The sequence below is a fragment of the Camelus bactrianus genome, chromosome 2, assembly GCF_048773025.1.
Source record: "Camelus bactrianus isolate YW-2024 breed Bactrian camel chromosome 2, ASM4877302v1, whole genome shotgun sequence".
Taxonomy (NCBI): Eukaryota; Metazoa; Chordata; class Mammalia; order Artiodactyla; family Camelidae; genus Camelus; species Camelus bactrianus.
This window is the reverse complement of record NC_133540.1, coordinates 77,710,769-77,730,190: the sequence shown is the minus strand read 5'-3', so window position 1 is coordinate 77,730,190 and position 19,422 is coordinate 77,710,769. Positions and strand designations below refer to the sequence as shown.

Sequence of the window (19,422 nt, the reverse complement as noted above, 5' to 3'; positions counted from 1 at the left end):
CAAGTCTTCTAAAAAATTAAAGTTTTCATTTGCGGTTTTAGTCATGAGAACAAACTCGTGCTATCTGCATGAATCTTAAGTAAGTAGAAAGAGCTTCACAAAAATTCTAAGTGGGCATAGAGTCTGTTTAATATATCAGATTCTATCTGCCATTAATATTTTCTGTCCAGTTTTACCAAGAACAATTGGCTAGTGCTATTCCTTTTTTCCCCTTTTCCCCTCTCCCTTCTCTCTCTCCCTCCCTCCCTTTACTGATATGGCTAAACGTAGTTAGTAGTAAGTGTGAAGTTGGCACTTATAGATGTGAACAGAACTTGAGAAAATACAAAGCGTAAAATAAAATTTGGGAAGAGTTTACAAATTATAAAAATGACATACAGTTTGAATGATTTTCCAAAACATGTCAGTTAGAAAAACTCACTTTAAAAATGCAGTTTTTAATATAACATCCATTTTTAAAGTATATTATAAACTACAGAAAATAGCAGTTACATGTTAGACAAGATACTCCTCCATTCCCCAAATGATCTGTTTAGCTTTCCTCAATATTCAGCTCTGTGATTAAAAGTTAAAGAAAAAAATACTAATGAAGAAACAAGTTCTTTAGAAAGGCAAGCTTATGAACAGAATTTCTGAAGAAATGTGCATTCATACATCCACAAAGGCACTACTTCTTTATGACAGTGGGACATGAAAAAGGGAAAACTGAGTTAAGATCTGAAACTCAGTAACTATCTTAGATGACTTGAAGAGATCTTTCAAGTAAAAATATTTTGATTGGAAAGCTGAAAGTGAAGACATTTTTTTCTAATGTTAACGTAGGCTGCTTACTGGTTGGTCGGTTCGGTTGATCCCAATCAGGAAGAGCAGTTCTGCTACAAAAAGGCTGATGCAGAGGTTCTTATGGATGGTGTTACGGTCACTCTGGAGCCCACGGAAGAAACAGAATGTGAAGATGCAAATCAGGAGACAAACAAGGGACAGCAAAATTCCAACCCATGTGATCACATCCAGAAGAAGGTCATGGACCGCATCACTGTGCTGGAAACACAACAGAAAAGCCTTAAGTTGCAATTATATGTAACCAACTGCAAAGTTTTATAAGGGCCTGGATTCGTGAGGCATGATTTTAATAATGTATTAAATATCCTCCACACGTGCAATAAATAACTTAATTATTTGGGTTTTCTAGTCTACAGGTAGAGCATTTTATCTTTTCTGTGAGTTATAAATCAGTTTGTCAGTAGTGTTTGCACCTTTTTTAGCTGTGTACATTTTCAGTATATAAATAGTTGAAGCAAATCACCTTAATTCTGGTCAAAACTTCAAGGTAAAGCTTTTTGTTTCTTTACCCCATATCACTTTCTTAGGTCAATTTTTTGACAACTCCAACTAGGGAATACGTTATTTTTAAAATTAAGCTATATATTAGAGGAATGGTATCTCAACTGAAATGCTTTTTGAAGCATTGAGGGATTTTTGTAAAGAATTACAGTTCCTCTGTCTTATGAATCCTTTATCAAAATTTTCAAGGTTGAGTTCATAAAAGGACCTAATTTTATAAAGATGCTCAGTTAATTCTGATGAACAGCCACAGCTGTTATATCACTTATTTAGTGGACAATTTAAAAGAATGGAGATATTCACTGGATTTATATTCCTACTGAATGGCTTAAGGAGAGGCCCTTGAAGGGTGCTGCATGAATACAGCCTGTTATACAGAGACAGAAGATAAGCATTCAGAATTTCTATACCCTATAGCAGCATAAAACACACAGGAGAGCTATGGAGAAGAAATATGCTCAAGAAAACATCTGTCCTGAAACTGCATGTTTTGGTTCTGTTAAAATAGTACCGTGAGTTCCATGCCTGCCATGTTCCTTGGTTTGTCCCCTGTCTCATTTCTGTCTTTGTCCTAAGATTCAAAACTCTATTCCTACCCTATGATAGTTTGGCTCCATCTAAAACCACTTCTTTGAGGCTTTAGAATTTATGGTGGCTCAACACATCGGTGTGCCAAGATGTTGTAGCAGAGGTGAGAAATTGTCTATGATTATCAATTCCTCTTTTCTTTCTAGGTTTCTTGAAAAGTCTTAAAGACCTAACTTCCATCAGTAGAAGAATAAATAAATAATGGTTGAATTATGGAATGATCTTCTAAAGAGTAGTAGAAAATTGGTGTTCTAGATTTACAGTCACATAGATACTTCTTAAAAATCTATTTTTAGATTTTTTTTAAAGAATGCAAGTGGCAAATATATCTATACAGTATGATCTACTTATGTAAAATTGTAAAAAACACAAATCAATGACATTGATTTTTAGGTACATAGGCATGAGTAGTAAAAATGTAATGTGTGCAAGGGAGATTTTTTAGTTAAAAACAAAGAGACGTGTTTCTAATTGACATCTTTTCCAACTGTGTAGATCATACATGTTGATTTTTGTTTTAGGATGGAAGGTATACTACATACAGTTGTCTTCCACACTGTTAGCTCACCTTAAAAAATACATAAATAGCCAGGTTTTCTATTTTTGTTTTTATTCAAACTTTGTGCTTTTATGTTTTATACAAATTCCATACAAAGATTATCCTGAATGTGAAAATTCTTCTCACAAGTGAGCCACCATGCTGTAACCTGAATCCCAGCACTTCGCATACTGCCAGATGTGACTTCACAGCTGTTATTTGATAAAGAGCTCTGCTAGGACACTGTCAGTGAATCAGTTTTGAAATATTCCTGCATAACTCCGCAAGTATTTCTCAGAAGGAGCTCAAATCATGAAAGAAAACTATATGAAATTTTGTTTTAACTGCTTTGTTCTCCAGGGGATACTGCTAAAGTAGTGTTGGGTCTCTGATAGCTTAAAATTACTTTTACTAGTGGAGAGTGGAGAGGGTTAGTGCTACCCGGTTCCCTGCACAGAGGGCTATTTGCTCTCTTCTTTGACTCAAAGGAAAGATGCTGTAATTGAGTAACAAGCGCCAACATTCAGCACAGCAGTTTTCCATAATGGCAAAGTATAATACATTCTCAAATGTATGCTAAAGACCTAAAGCACTAAAAAAAAAAAAAAAAAAAGGAAAAAAAGAACAGAAAAAAGAAAAAGAAGAATAATCCAAAAAACTGCCTTTTTTGGTAGTTGCATTATTAGAAATGTATTTAATGAGGGAGGGTATAGCTCAGTGGTAGAGTGCCTGCTTAGCATGCATGAGATCCTGGGTTCAATCCCCAGTACGCCCATTAAAACAAACAAACAAACAAACCTAATCACCTTCTCTACCCCTCCCCCAAAGAAATGTATCTACTTTACTCAATACCTTTGTAGGCCTTTTAAAAACCCCATTCAGAGTTACTAACAGAAGAACACCAAATGTCAAAACATCAGTACAAAAGGTACATACTGCTCAAACAACAAAACAAAAGGTCTAATGATTAATTAGTAATCACCTTTCAGGTATTACTGTCTAGCTCAGAAAACGTAAACACCAATCACCTTGTATATGCTATACTGTAATCAAATATAACTTACCACTTGAATTTCATCAATAAGATGGAGAAAAAGAACAATGGACACTAAATGCCAGTAAGAGTTGTGATGATAGCCTTCTTTTTAATAGTCTGTTATAACCAAACTTTCAGGAGGCCAACCCACGATAAAAACCAAACCCCTGCGAGAGGACGGCCAACTGAATAAAACTCCTAGGTATAGCTGTAACAATGTGATAATGAATCAAGTATTCCTGTTTTCAAGGTGCCATGTCTGTGATCACTATGTAACTCAATTACCTATGATATAAACATGTGTAACATCATGTGACTTGAGAGCGACTCAATCTTAAGTTTTATTAATATTATATCCCAGCTCTTAGTACTGGGCTTGACACATAAAAAATACTAAATAAATAACTGTGTTTGAATGGTTATAATAATCCTGCTCCACTTACATCAAATGCTTTAGAGCTGAACCTCTCATGTCGGTATTGCTTTAGTATCTATTTAATCTTTACTGGATTTTATAAAATATCAATGTCAAATATTACATTTCAAAACTGAGCCCCTTATCTTACCCTGTTTCTCTTCCCACACCCCAAAATCTACTCTTCCTTCTGTTTCTTCATTTCAGTAAACAGCAACTTCATTCTTTGAAGTGTTCTGGCCAGGAACGTAAGAGTCATATTGAATTCTCTCTTTCATACACTACTGTTAATCCATCAAGAAATCTTGTAGGGCCTGTCCTCTATCTGAGAGCTATTTGTCACCTCAATTGCACCAAATTAGTTAGAGCTACCTGATTTTCTTCAATAGCCTCCTAATCAATTTCCCTACTTTGACGCTCATTCTCCTTTCCTCTACATTCAACAAGACTGAGAGATTCTTTTTAAATATAAGCCAGAAAATAAGACTCACTGATGGAAGTATCCAATGTCTCCCATCTCAATGAAAGTAAAAACCAAAGTCTTTACAAAGGTCTAACATGCGCACTCCTGTGGAAGCACTTCCTATTCTCCCCCTCATTCAGTTCACTCTGCCCCAGTTGGCCTCCTCTGGTCTTTGAATATGTCAAGCACATTCCAGCCTCAGAGGCTTTGTGCTTGATATTCCCTCAGTCTGGAATACTCTTCCAAAAGATAGCTGCGTGGCTTACTTTCCACCCAACTTCAGTACTTCATTCAAATGTCACCCTCTTACAGAGTTTTTCTGAATCACTCTATCTAAAATTGCAAATGTCATTTACTCTTTCTGACTCTCTATTACTTTTCCTGAATTATTTTTCTCTTTAACATTTACCCAGACTATATATTTTATTAATACTTTTTGTTTATTGTCTGTGACCCCTATCAGAAAGTACATTCCAAGAGAATAAGTTGTTTCATCTCTTCTGATCACCAATGTACCCCTGGGTCCTAGAAAGCTGTCTATCATAGAGTGGATGTACAATTAAGGTGTCGACTGAATCTCTCTTTAATTACTGTGAATTATAAAATGGATTTAGATTATAAACAAAAAGTTGTATCATGCTGCCCACCTCAATCTTTGGGACTCTTTGGTTCATAAATCACCTGCTCTAAAGTCTTGAGTAAAAGATAAAGAAAATTAGAGATGGAGACTGCGAAGGTTGCTATACCACAATGTCTTAAATATGTTGAAACAGTAGATGTCAAACAATTACGACAATGGAGGTAAAACTATGCAGAGGAGTAAGAGGACTGTAGTAAGTCTCAGAGTCTAAAGATGTGGCTTTACCCTTGTCACTCCAAATTTGTAATTGTCACCTTGAACAAACCACTTACCCTTCTGAGTATCAGAAACTTCATATACATAGAGATAAAATAACTGTGGCTTCAGATTATTGTGATGAATAATTAAGACAATATATGTGAAACTATGAAAGTCAATGTTTCTTTGTTATTGGCTACTTTAACCTAAAAACATTCATGGATTTTTTTCATGTTTAAGAACAGACTTCATTTAAATACTCAGAAGTCTGTATGAATGTTACAGGGTTGATTAGAAAAATAATGACTGCAACAAAAATAAAAAAAAAATGCTATTTTAACCAGGGACACCAAACATTATTCCAAGCAACTAATGAATTACCTAATTTTGCTTTATAACATAGTCAGCTTAGTTTACACTATTAATAATATTTGTGTTATTGATAAATTAAGGCCACAATATGCCCATAGCATCTGAAGGGGGCAGATTTCAACTTTAGAATCTGAATTCTACCTTCATTATTGTATAATTGTGATTATGACATTTAAATAATAAAACACAGAGGGACTCAATTTCACCTATATATTCTTCCTTAAGTTGTAACAAAAAGACAAATCATGTACGAAAGAAAGATATATAAATATATTTATATATATTTCTTTATTCATATATACTCATATATAAATATATATTTACTAAATTATACAGATTTATATTCATACATTTATATATTTATTATATTTATATATATTAATTTTCCCATTGTGTGTACCATAAACTATTTGTTATCAAGAATGCTTGAAAAACTCACCAAAAGTAAAAAATAAACAAAAGTATCAAAAACTTCAAGGAAATTAATTTCTTAAGAGAACATGGGGAGCTGTGAGAGAAAAATCTGGAAGCAGAATGACAGAATGATTCCTCAGAATATACTTTCAAGAAATTCACTGATTCTGTCCACTCTAGAAAGAAATTTTTATGAAATCAATAATTGTTTTTTGGGCTTTCTATAAAAATTATATTCATATATGAAATGCCAGCTATTAGAAAGTTCCTAATTTTTCCTTTTATTTTTACCTCAATAAATCTGTTTTGTCCTATCAATGTGGGGGTCACCGAGTAATTCAAATACCACAAAAGGGAAGCGTACTACACTGAAGGAAAAAAGATGACTTAAGCAATGATGTTTTGTGAAAGTCATTCTGTCAATATAAAACTCTCAAATATACCAATAGGTACATTTAATGAAACTAGGTCCAAATTCATGGAATAGGGAAATGTGACTTTTGCCCTATGATTTAAAAACAGCTGAATAAGACCTTTATGGAAATCTTGATATTTCTAACTTTATTGTTCAAAAAGCAAGTCAGCAAACAAGATGGAGAAATAGATTTTGAAATTTTTTTCATTTTAATTGCGTAAGTGCTTCCAGATGGGACACAAACTTTACGAATTAATTTTGAACCCCTCTGATGTTTTTTCTCTTTTTTATATTTTCAGACTGTTGCATTTTCCAGACACTGCTTGAACAATCATCCTGTAATAATTATTAACTATAGGTCAGCAGTTTTCAAGAACCTGTTTTACTTTCTGTATAAAAATGTACTATTTTAATGTTGAATCAGATTAGTTAAAGGCATAATGATATGATTTTTAAATTGCCTCTTAAACATATCTTGTTCTGAAATACTTGTAACATAGTTAAAATGAGTTTTTTTTTTTCTTTTTTGCAAATGTAGGAGCACTTGCTTTGGTACTAATGTATCGCATCGGCATAAGGCATTGCTTTCACTCATGGATTTCACTGAAGCCAGTAGGGTAATGAAAGGCCTATTTTCTGATAAATGTGGTAAGAACTCTGTGAAATAAGCTCCTCACATTGCTCTAACAGATCATCAAACACAAAGGTCACCCCACAAATGCTTGGAAAAATAAAGGGCTCAATGGTCTGAGGAAATCAGGATTTCCTTTGCAGAATAGAGTAAAGGTCAAAGTCGAGTAACACAGTAAGAACGATATAACTGCATTTCTTACAATTTTTATAGTAAATTAGCCAAAAAAAAACCCCTCAGCAATAATTTTCAAATTTGTATCAAACTGAAAAAAACCCAAATATTTTCAGGCTTTAATGGCTAAGACACTGGCAAGTAACAGCACACAAAAATAATCATAGCCAACTGTCCTTTGGATTCAATAGAACTTGTTCAGAAAATCTCTTTGGTTTCAGAAGCACAGCATATATACTCTTATTTGAAATGTTCTTACTTTGAATTAAGAAAAATAAATCTCATCATATTTGGTGAACCAGATCCACAACTACCTTAATGAAGTAAACAAAATGAAATTGTAGGAAATGCGGAAATTAAGTCTCTCATAAGTAGTTGAGAGTTAAATGCAGATATAAGTTTAAAAAAAGTAGATTAAAGTTGATAAACAAAAAGGAATTATTGACCAATTAGAAGTTTTTTAAGTAAATGAAATAATCATGCAGTATAAGAAAAAAGACTTTAGGAGTGTCTGGAGTGAGGGTAGGAAATGGGAAATGAAGCTAGATAGACAGAAAATTTTGTCCTTAGTGTCTCTGATTTAAGTATAGTGATGAAGATGGTGACGATGATGATGATGATAGCTAAGACATAACTTTTAAAATGTCAGATTCTATTAGAAGTGCTTATTTAGTTTATTAGGGTAGTCACTTAGTCCTACAAAACACTAAGATATGGTACTATTATTATCTCCAATTTACAAATGAAGAAACTGAAGCACAGAAAATAAGTAATTTATGTCAAATCGTTCAACTAGTATGCAGTAGAGATGATAGGATTAGTGGTAGGGTGACCAACTGTCTAGGTTTGCTCAGGAGTGTCCTAATTTTAGCACTAAATTTTTGCATCCTGGAAAAGTCCTCTCCAAGACACGAAAAATTCCAGAGACCAGAGATAGGTTCAGAATTCCAAAATCCATATGACAAGCTAGAAATAGAGGCTGGAAGCAACACTGTTTTTAGCATCAAATGTCTGTTGTACTGATTATCTACCTTCCTTAGTGACTCCCGCTGTTCTTTCCCCTGACTACTGTTTTGGCAACCATGATTTGCAGTTCCCAGTGGAGGATCATCCATTATTGCATCACTCTGAGTGATGAAACTTAAGTATGCAACTTCAGTGCCTTGTGATCCTGAGTTCCTCTTTGACTTTGGATTAACTGTTATACTTTGTATCAAAATTGGGCTAATTTAATTTTTAACCCTGCGAATATTGTGACAATTTTTTTAAAGTGTTCACTGATGAAACTGAGAACAAATGTAATATAGTAACATGACAATACTGAAAGAGAAGGCTAAACAACTGTGTCATTTTAAAGTTACATGAAAGGACACATGAAATTAGATTAGAGAGCCAAAAGAGAACACACTGGACAAAATGAAGAAATGAATTTGGGACAAGCATGAGAGAAAAGATTGTGTGAATGTGCATATGGAGGCTGAATCTCACAAATCTAGGATGACACATAGTTTTTGTAAGATAAAAAGATTTCTTTTTTTGGTTAATTTCCCCTCAAAAGGCACCAGTATTGAGTTGAAATTAATGGTCATGGAATAAGTTTGAATATTCCACAAGAATTAACATGCCTTACAGTTTTATTCCCTTGATTTACCTATGCACCTGAGTAAAGTTAATTTTCTTGATTCAGAAGATGCAACTCAAATGTCCTGTGCGTAAACAAAAGGGGAAATTTTGATAACCAATGTTTTTTCTTTATAGTGTAGGCTCTTTATAGCATAGAACTGATTCTCTCAGATCTTACTTTCACATCATGCTTTCCACAGTGTATCAAGTGATGTGTTGAACAATACCAAAGAAATAATGTTTCCCCAACTCTTATGTATTTTGATTTGAAAAATGAAGCTTCAAATCATCTTGATTTCCATAAAGATTTTTACGAAACTTCAGAAAAGACAAAAGACTGTTTTGACATCTTGTCCAGATATAAAGTAGACTTTGCTCATCTATCTGCGTATTTGACAGTGCAAATGTAACTTACGGAAAGTTACATTCAGCTTATAAACTTACAAAAGAAAATGAGCAGTTCTTACCTACGAAATGTCCTGTATACCTTGTAGACAGGGCTGCTAAAAACGGATGTGATTTGCTTACCTATGATAATGAAGTTTCATAATGAAATTATGAGGTCCTTTTCAGTTTCCTCAAAATGCGTAGAAATACTTAATGAGCCTTTTAACTTTCTAGAAATGGAAAGAGACAGTCTCCCAAGACATGTGCCTTGAAGATGGCTAGCACTGGAGCTGGCCATAGGCAAGATATTCAAATACTGACCTTCTGTAAAATCATTATTTCCAAAGTGTGAGACAAAAAAATGTCTTCCTCTAATTTTGAAATTATGACAGATGAGAATGGAGAAAAAGATCACAGTAAAACACATTTATATGTTTCTCCAAATCTGTCCGATGAACTCTGAAGAGGCTACAGGGGCATAATCACTTACTACATACCAAGTCTATTTTTTGATCTGGTTCTGCTGTTTCCCAGTTGGCTCTCTAAGAAGTTGATCATCCTAACCTAGCAAATACTCTGTGCTCTTAATATCACTAACAGTGGAGGGGACCACAGATCCTCTCCTAAATTTTCTTTGTTGACCCACTTATACTAAGCTCCTAAGAAATAAACAGAGCTAGGCTTTCATGGGTGAAAATTTCTTGACTATCCTTTGAATACAACGATTAAACTCAGTGGTTTTGTTAAAATATAATTTACTAAGGATCATTCAGCAAACTTCCTGAGTCTCAGACAAAATAGGTAACTTCTCCTAATACTGTTTTCATTAACACGCACAATTTCTGAAAGCACTTCTAAAGGAGTTAGTTCATGTGGGGAACAGGGTAGAGGAGCTGACGTATGACGAAAGGGAACCACAGAAATGTCAGAAATGAATTACCTAGATATGTTTATTGTTGTCATTTATATATTATTCTCCTACAGCCATTTCCTTTGACATGTAAGAAAAGATACATTTAGCACAATGAGAAAGAAAAGTTAAAATAGAGACAAATTGAATTAGGCTTAACAAAGAAAGTAAGTTTGCATAACTAGATTATAAAAAGCAAGTAAACAAAAACTACACCAAGCCAAAAACACCTAATAAAATTTGGCACTTCCTAACGGTATTTGCTGGCTACCTACTATGTGTCATGTACTGAATAAGACAAAATGGAAATACAAATATGTAACCTCATGTACACAAGCATGTACATCCCATTTTTACTCCATTATTCCATTATCATTTGGTTTTCTTAGCTAAAACAATTTCAGGAAACAGAAAAAGAGGATGGTTATTAGGATTTCTTTTTTCCATTCTCGTGAGTAAATTTATTGCATTTAAACAGAGGAGGGGTTTTCTACATAATAACCTTGTAGACAATTATCTCACAGCCTCGACTCAATAACTTGAGCTAACATTGATTTTTTACAAAATTAATATCTTAAAAGTTCCATGATCGGATTTTTAAATCAGCAAGTAACCAACCATAGAAGATCTTTAAACTGTAATGCTCACACCGTAAGGATATACGAAGTAAACCGGCAATCCCTTGAATTCTCTATAACAAGGTAGGAAAAGTGGTTTAGTTCAGCCATATTTTTGCTCACATGCTTTTAAAATCTTATATACAAGTTGACCTTATATTCTAGCTTAGAAAGCCATATAAATAACGGCTTGGAAAATCCTAGCCTAATTCCTTCAGAGCCCAGTAGTTCTCTAGCTCTATTACTTTATTTACTGGACACAGTGGAATGAAATAGAGGAAACAAGAAAAGCAACCACAGAATAGTCTGAATGTTTAAAAAAAAAAAAGGATAAAATTTTGTGATCCAAAACAAATAGAGTACAATTAGTAAACACATCAACTAGTTCCTACTAAGAGCATTATAAGCAGTGGAGGATATTTTTAGGACGTTGTTTTAAATCAACACTAAATTAAAGAAGAAATACAATGATATTAAATAGCAAAATAATGCCTATATGTGGACTGGGGTAAAGCTGGAGTGGGGGCAGTAGGATACACTAAGGTAAAAAAGAAAAGAAGGAGAGAAGGAGAGATGAAAGCATCAAACTATGGAAAGCGAAAGCTTTTAAAGATAATAAAAATCAATGTCAAATTGAACAGACAGGATAGAGTAGGGAGATTAAAAAAAAAATTACCTCCCCAAGAATCATAATTTGAGTAGAGGAAAAAGCTATAGGTGATATAAATTGTCATACTGTTTTCTAAAGCATTTGTTACTATGCTCTACAAAACCACAGTAGAAATGTTAATTAGCCAATGAGTTTGAAACTTATGATCCTGTAAACTAAAATACTCCTCCTACAAAGGGTGTTTACAAAGAGAATTAAGGTAAGAGAAGAAACGGACGTTTGAATTTAGTGTATTTAACACTCTAATGAACAACAGACAAATAAACCTGCAGGTAATTCCATAATAGAAAGGCTTAAAAATGACATTAATACTACCAGTTTGGTATAAAATTACATTATGTGAATTTCTGTAATGATTGCTTTTGTATCTAAAAGAGAAGACAATCGAATGTTTCCTTAGACAAGAGAAGCAGAGAAAATGCAGGAGTCAACCAGAGGTGTTGCCACCTTGGAGCATCCCTTTCCTTCTTTTCTCTGCCTAAACTGACCTAGCTATGAAACCTTTGTTGGCACCCCATTCAAAAATCAATCCTAAGACTTCTCTCTGTTGATAAACTATAAAGTCACAGAGGCCAGGGATTGTTTTGCCTTTCCGCCCGCAGTATTTTGTGGGGGTGGAATAATCTGAAATGTTAGGGGGGACAGGGAAAGCCTCTTTGAGAAGGTGACAGTGGAACAAAGACTTGAAGGAGATGAGAAATTTGACCACGTGGCTATCTGGGGGGCTAGAGAAGGGAGACTTTCAGGCCTAACCAGAGCACACCAGGTGTTTGTGGAAAGGCAAGGAGGCCGGCGTGGCTGAAGCCAAGTGAGCAAGAAGTAGTGAGAGGAGGTCAAGAGCTGCTGAAGAGGCCAGGATTGGGGATTTTGCTCTTACTGAGATAAGAAGTCTTTCAGGTTGGATCAAAGGTATGAAGTACTTGATTTACATTTTAAAGAGATTACGGAACTGCTTCTTAAGAATGAATCAGAGGAGTGACTCACATTTTAACAGTATCCCTGTGGCAATTATGCTGAGGATAAATTTAGGAAGGACAAGAAGGAAAGCAGGGAGACCGATTAAAGGGCTATAACAAAAGGGCAGAAGAGAGATGATAGGGGCTTGAATTCAGGTGGTAGCGATGAAGATGCTAAATTGTCAGATGCTGGATCTGGTAGGACGTGCTTACAGAATTGAGTGACAGGAAACAAGTCAAAGATAGTGTATGGTTTAGGGCTGGACTACCTGCAAGGCCAGGGGAACCATCTACTCAGAAGGAAAGACTCAGGAGAATACGGGAAGTGTAGTTTTAGATTTGTGAGACTTATTAGAAGCCAGCTGTGGCATCTAGGAGCCTGGAGGTAAGACATGAACAGAGAAATGTGGGAATCATGAGACGATGTTTAGAGTCATTTGACTATATGAGATCACATACAGAGAAAGAATGGATGGTGTCTAGACTACATCTAGGATTACACTCAGGGCCAGAGCAACAATGAGAGATTGTGGAAATGAGGAGGAATCAGCAAAGGAAGTGAAAAAGGACCAGCTGCTGAGGAAGGAAAGAAGCAAGAGAGAATGGTGTACTCCAAGGAAAAGTGAAGAAATGTGGCAAGAATGTGGTTGATGCACATTTTCCACGAGTTACCTTGTTAAATATACCCTACTCATTCTTCAGAGCAGGACCCTTTTTTGCTAAACCCTCTCTGAGCAGTTTTGTCTTAGATCAATGACCCTCCTCTGTGTCCCTATATCACAGTGTAGGCCTCAGTTATAAGAATCATCACAATTATGACTGCAGTTCCCTTCTCTGCCCTCTCCTTGCCCTTAGAAATGTGAGTCCATGAGGACCAGAAGCTTCACCAGAATGCTGGAATCTGTGATACCTCTGGCAGAGGGTTTTCTTGTGGAGTTAGAAAGTGATAACTAGCAAACATAAGTATCTGTTACAACTGGCCATTGTACATCTCACTGTGCATGAATAAATTAGCATTCTGTTCTAGATACTAGTCTAATGTAAGTTTGGTTAGTGTGTTTCTTTTTGAACTTCCAGGGATGATCACTCTGCTTGTTTTCCATATTTCCAGTGCCAAAATCATGTTGTGCAATCAAAATGGGACTGACTCAGGCAGCTGCAAGAGACTGTGATACAAGAAATCCAGGGCATACTTACTCTGTGACTGACTGCTGAAGGAAAACATTGATTTCCATCTATTTTATCTCTTGTTGACACACAATAATGGTCACAGTCAAGATTCTTGTGTAATGGACTGGGGAGAGGCTGTTAAGCATAGAACTGAGCGAAAAATTACATTTTGTTGTTGCTTGAAATATGATCCATTTCTCTATGTTTGAATTTATCGCCTAAGCTGAAAGATAGAATCCTGGAGCCATACTAACACATTCCAGGTTTAAATGTAACATTTGTTAGTACAGACAATCTCGCTAAGCTCGATCAGTTTGTGAAGCTCTGATCGAATAGCGTTTGTACTCCTTTAAAGACCAAAATTTGACTGTGTTGACACAGCTAAGGTAATTTACTCCTAAGCTGCTAACTGGGTGTGGCAATGTGGTCTTCCTCTGGGATACCTGTATCATCTCTAAACTCAACTGTGTCAAAGAAAATTCTGGATGAAATTACTGATCAATGACACCAGGTAGATAAAACTTTTACCACAGTTTTCATGTTTTAAAATGTACTGGATAGTGATACTTCCTCTATTTTTATTGACATCAGGAAGATAAGAAGAGAATTCACAAGTATACAATTTCTTGTAACTAACCCATCTATCAATCTATATAGCCAAGTTAATAAGCCCCTTGTATTTTTATGTCCTAAATATATCAGAAATCTAAATCCTTTTCCTGCCTTCTATGACAAAGCAGTCACACTGGAAAGAGACTGGTGAAGTCACATTAGTCACACTTGATTTTGGAAACAATCTATCACCTGGATTTTTCCTTAGAATAGTGCCTTCTTGAATGGAAAGAACCATTATATTACGTTAAAATTTGCCAAGCTCTAGGTATTACCATGCTCTGTGTATTGTGCTTAATGGCTATTTCCCCAAGACTCATTTTGAGAGTATTTAATCCCATGCAAGCTCCTTAGTCTTCAGCCTACCAGATCCCAGCTTCCTAACCCCATCACACTGGCCTTTGGTGCTGGGGTCCTATCTTGCCCTGCTCATAAGGATATGGTCATTTATTTGGACATTTATATGGACATTTATTCATACAAAGTAAAAGCAGGGAAGATAGGGGAAGCTTTATTAGCAAAATTTTACTTTAAAAGCAAATTTCAATTTTATAAACTGTATTGAAAATAGAAAAAAAGAGTTCCTTGCCTCACCCAGGAGGATAGGAGTTGAACACCAGAGTGTTCTTGACTAGAATTATGTCTCAAGTTAGACAGAGAGTTAGGACTTTATACAGTTAGTGTCTTAACTGTATGCTAAGACATTTTTATTTTGTGGTATATATCTTACCTTAACTTCCACATGTGCCATCAGTACTGCAAAATTGGTTAGGTGGTTACAAGAGCAGGTAGTGTGTGTCTTATTTGTTGTCAGGAGCCGACAGCCTTGGGTTGACCAATAACCTGTCATTGTGCGCTTGGAATAGCTCCAAAATGAACAGTTAGGATTGAAATTTTCCTCGGACTGCTGCAGGAAAAAGACATCAATAAAGCCAATAACTACCTTATGATCACGTATATTAGGTAGGCATTTTCTTTACATTGAACACAAGTTCATACTATGTTCCAATTTTTGTGGCGATGTCTACTAGTGTTTTCATATTAAGTGGAGCTCATCAAATCTAAGCAAATTTGAATATATGCTGTTGTTTACCCCTCTTGATTAGAGGTGAATTCATTTTTTTAAAAAATTAATATTGAAAGAATACTAGTATCAATGTCTCAGAGTCATATCAATTAATTTATACTGCAAAGTAAAGAATTATTCTATATAATCAACTTCTGAAAGGATGGTTTTAAAAATCTCTGTTCAATTTACAATACAATCTTTGCATATACACAAAAATATAACTACACACAAAGACATAATTACTTGTAATGTCAGATGTGAAGCCATGTCCATTTCCACTAAACATATTGCTCGCTATTTTTAATTATAGAGAAACATTTATAGATCCATAAATGTTTTTACTTTAAGTATATATGTATACAAGAATTACTCTCCTTCCTTACTGTGGAAAAAAATCACTAATAATTTTTTAAATAATGAATTACTATATCAAATAATAAGGAAAAAAGAAAAGAAAATTCAGACACTTCATGCTTATGTTATAACAAATATAGATAATGTGGACAACAAAACTTTAAATGTCATTTTCTTACCTTGATATGTTTAACAGTGAACACCACAGGATCAGCCAAATAAACCTTATTACTAAACTCTTTGTTTATTGCTGCTGTAATAACCGGGGAATTGACAATAACAGAATGATTGGTGGACATAGCCTCTGTTCCCAACTTCATGCTGGCATTCTCCGTGGACAAATAAGGACCCAAGTTGTTATACAGGACAAAGGCCACTCTGATCTCTCCTAAAATAAGTACATGTAAATTGGGAAGAAATTGATTAGCTTGTATATTCTACTTAAATTAGATAGTTCTAATTAGGTTGTAATCAAATCTATATATAATACATATATATTTTCACAACAAAATTCAAACATTCATTTCAATCAAACTGCCAAGTCATTCATGAGGAAAGAAAAGTCAAATGATGCTGAAACAATGATATATCAGTATTTAAAAAATGAACCTCAATCCCTATTTCACTCCATATTTAGAACTTAATTCAGGATGGATCACAGACCTAAACATAGAAATTAGAACCACAGAGCCTCTGGAACAAAGTATAGAATATCTTTGTGATCTTGGGAAAGGCAACAATGCCTCGGGCAGGACCCAAAAAACACTAACCATAAAAGAAAAAAAAGGTAAACTGAACTTTATCAAAATTGAAAATTTGTGTCTATCAAAATGTAGCATTAAGAAAATGCATAGGCAAGCCACAGACTAGGAAATATATATATGCATATGACTCATGTAAAGCATTTCTGCTACTCAACAGTAAAATAATAAACACACCAAAATGACAAAAGACATAAACACAGACTTTAAAAACAGATATACAAAAAGCTAAAGACACATGAAAAATGATCAGATCATTAGAATTAGGCAAATTAAAAATTAAAATCATACTGAGATACTATTACATACCCACTAGGAAGCCTAAAATCTACACTACGAAAGATAAGCCACACTAACGTTGGTAAGAATGTGGAACAAATGGAACTCTGTATATTGCTGGTGGGAATGTGAAATGGTTCAACTCTTCGGAAACATGTTCGACAATTTCTTATAAAGTTAAACATATTACCCTTCCTAGACACATGAAAACAGACATCCACAAGAAAAAAGTCGTATAAAAGTGTTTATAACATCCTTATTCATTTCAGCCCCAAAGTGGAAACAACTCAAAAAAATCTATCAATAGGTGAATAAATAAATTATGGCTTACTAAGATAATAGAATTACTATACATTGATAAAGAACAAACTGACAGATGAAGCATAATGACTGAATCCCAAAAATAATATGCTGAGCTAAAGAATACAGACATAAAAGAGTACATATGGTATGATTCCAGTTACATAAAGTCTAAGAACAGGTACAATTTATCTACAGAAATAGTAACGGGAAGAGCGTAGTTTAATCAGGTGGGGAGAGGGGGTGAGAAGACTGGAAAGAGGCACTGGGACATCTTCTGTGTAATAGAAGAGATTTTTACCTTGTTTTATGCGATGTCATAGAGGAATGTACAACTGTCAGATTTATCAAGCTAAACACTTAAGGAATGTGCATATCATTGTATGTAAATTATATTGCAATTGCAATTAAAATAAAACAAAGATTCAAAATCTTTATCTGTCTTAAAACTCAATTATCCTGTTTTTTTAAAGTCACTGTCTCCATACATCCTTCTAGCTTATTTTTCCCCTTATGACAATCTCTTACATGAAATCCTCTGAAAAATTAACTTTCTTTTAGCATGTTTTTTAAAAAAATTCCTTCCTTAAAATAAATCAAGCCCTATGTTTTACTTTCAGTATAAATTCATTTCGTTTCACCAAGAGATAGGCGCTGCCTTGACCACAGTGGTAACTAAGATGAGGAACTCCCAATCCTTGTCCTTGAAGCTTAGAGCCAAGTGGGAATAAAGACAAAAAATTTTAATACATTTTTTGAGGAAGGAGGGAGCTGTCCAATGTCTAAATTGTGCTCCCACACGTAGGAAATTCCCTACTGGTAGGGATTTATAGACACAAAATAGACATATACTTGCTTTCCTAGACTGCCTTGCAAAGAGGTTGCTCTGGGCACCTCAGTTAGATGCACCCAGCTGGATGCACTGGCCTCAGATTTCGAATGAGGAGCTAGTGACACAAGGAAGCAGGAGGTGGTGCAGCAGCAGCAGCAGCAGCAGCAGCAGCAGCAGCAGCAGCAGCAGCAGCAGCAGCCTTCCCTCGTGGCAGCAGTGACACCTCAGAGCACTGATTCTGCGCGATGATACAGGCTGCTGTCAGCCTCTTTGCGCTCATACATTTTCTGGGCCTGGTTCTACAGCCTGCTCAGTGATTCTATAAGATATCTACTATCCTTTCAGGAATCCAGCAAAGAGATTATGGTAAGAGCTACATAAAGGAAAAGGGCATTCTTAAACTTCTATTTCACATCTATTAACATAGCACTGAGCAAACAATAGTAATTCATGAAATGCTTCTTGACTGTTAGAACATGGCGTTTAATTTTAGTTCTTTCCCTCTAGATTTAATACAAAAAAGCTGATTTTTGGAAGGCTAAACATAGGAATGACTATATTTTTCTTACTGACAGTAACAACTTTTATTTTAATTAGTTTATAATTGTCTGATAATTCATACCAATTTCCCCTGTGGGATGGTGTCATATCATCCCACCTTGTTTTACCAGTGCAATTGGTCACATGTGATTGTTACAGAGTCTTCACTCCAAAATTCATGCTTAAGTGTGACCTAACACATACACACACTACATTAATTTAGTAAATAAAATGAGCACAAACGTAATATGACTAATATAGACATATTTCAATGTTCATTAGCTTTGTATTTGAAGTTCATAGATTTATTTGATAAACCCTTAGTGATTGCATCCACGTGTCAGGCACGAGGGTTATATCAGTGAACTAATTAGAAACGACCCTTGCTTTCATGGAGATCACCTCCCAGAGAAAGAGTTAGACAATAAGCAGGCAACTTAAAAGTAATAATAATAAAAATATAATTTTATTTCATTTTTTTAACATTTTTTATTGATTTATAATCATTTTACAATGTTGTGTCAAATTCCAGTGTAATGCACAATTTTTCAGTTATACATGAACATATATATATTCATTGTCACATTTTTTTTCGCTGTGAGCTGCCATAAGATCTTGTGTATATTTCCCTGTGCTATACAGTATAATCTTGTTTATCTATTCTACATTTTTGAAATCCTGTCTATCCCTTACCACCCTCCGCCCACTTGGCAACCACAAGTTTGTATTCTATGTCTATGATTCTGTTTCTGTTTTGTATTTATGCTTTGTTTGTTTGTTTGTTTTAGATTCCACATATGAGTGATCTCATATGGTATTTTTCTTTTTCTTTCTGGCTTACTTCACTTAGAATGACATTCTCCAGGAGCATCCATGTTGCTGCAAATGGCGTATGTTGTCGGTTTTTATGGCTGAGTAGTATTCCATTGTATAAATATACCACCTCTTCTTTATCCAGTCATCTGTTGATGGACATTTAGGCTGTCTCCATGTCTTGACTATTGTAAATAGTGCTGCTATGAACATTGGGGTGCAGGTGTCATTTTGAAGTAGGGTTCCTTCTGGATATATGCCCAGGAGTGGGATTCCTGGGTCATACGGTAAGTCTATTCCT

At 34.9% G+C, this 19,422-nt stretch overlaps 1 protein-coding gene across 11 annotated transcripts in view; it reads right to left on the bottom strand.

Moving 5' to 3' along the window:
• Positions 1-19,422, bottom strand: part of ADGRL3 (adhesion G protein-coupled receptor L3) — an 822,802-nt gene that overhangs the window by 181,171 nt on the left and 622,209 nt on the right. For all 11 annotated transcript variants that reach the window (XM_074344099.1, XM_074344100.1, XM_045504712.2 and 8 more), the window contains 3 exons: positions 15,776-15,984; positions 14,904-15,080; positions 832-1,041 (listed from right to left, as the gene is read on the bottom strand). In XM_074344099.1, coding sequence (XP_074200200.1) covers positions 832-1,041; positions 14,904-15,080; positions 15,776-15,984 — 596 coding nt within the window. The remainder of the gene's footprint in view (positions 1-831; positions 1,042-14,903; positions 15,081-15,775; positions 15,985-19,422) is intronic.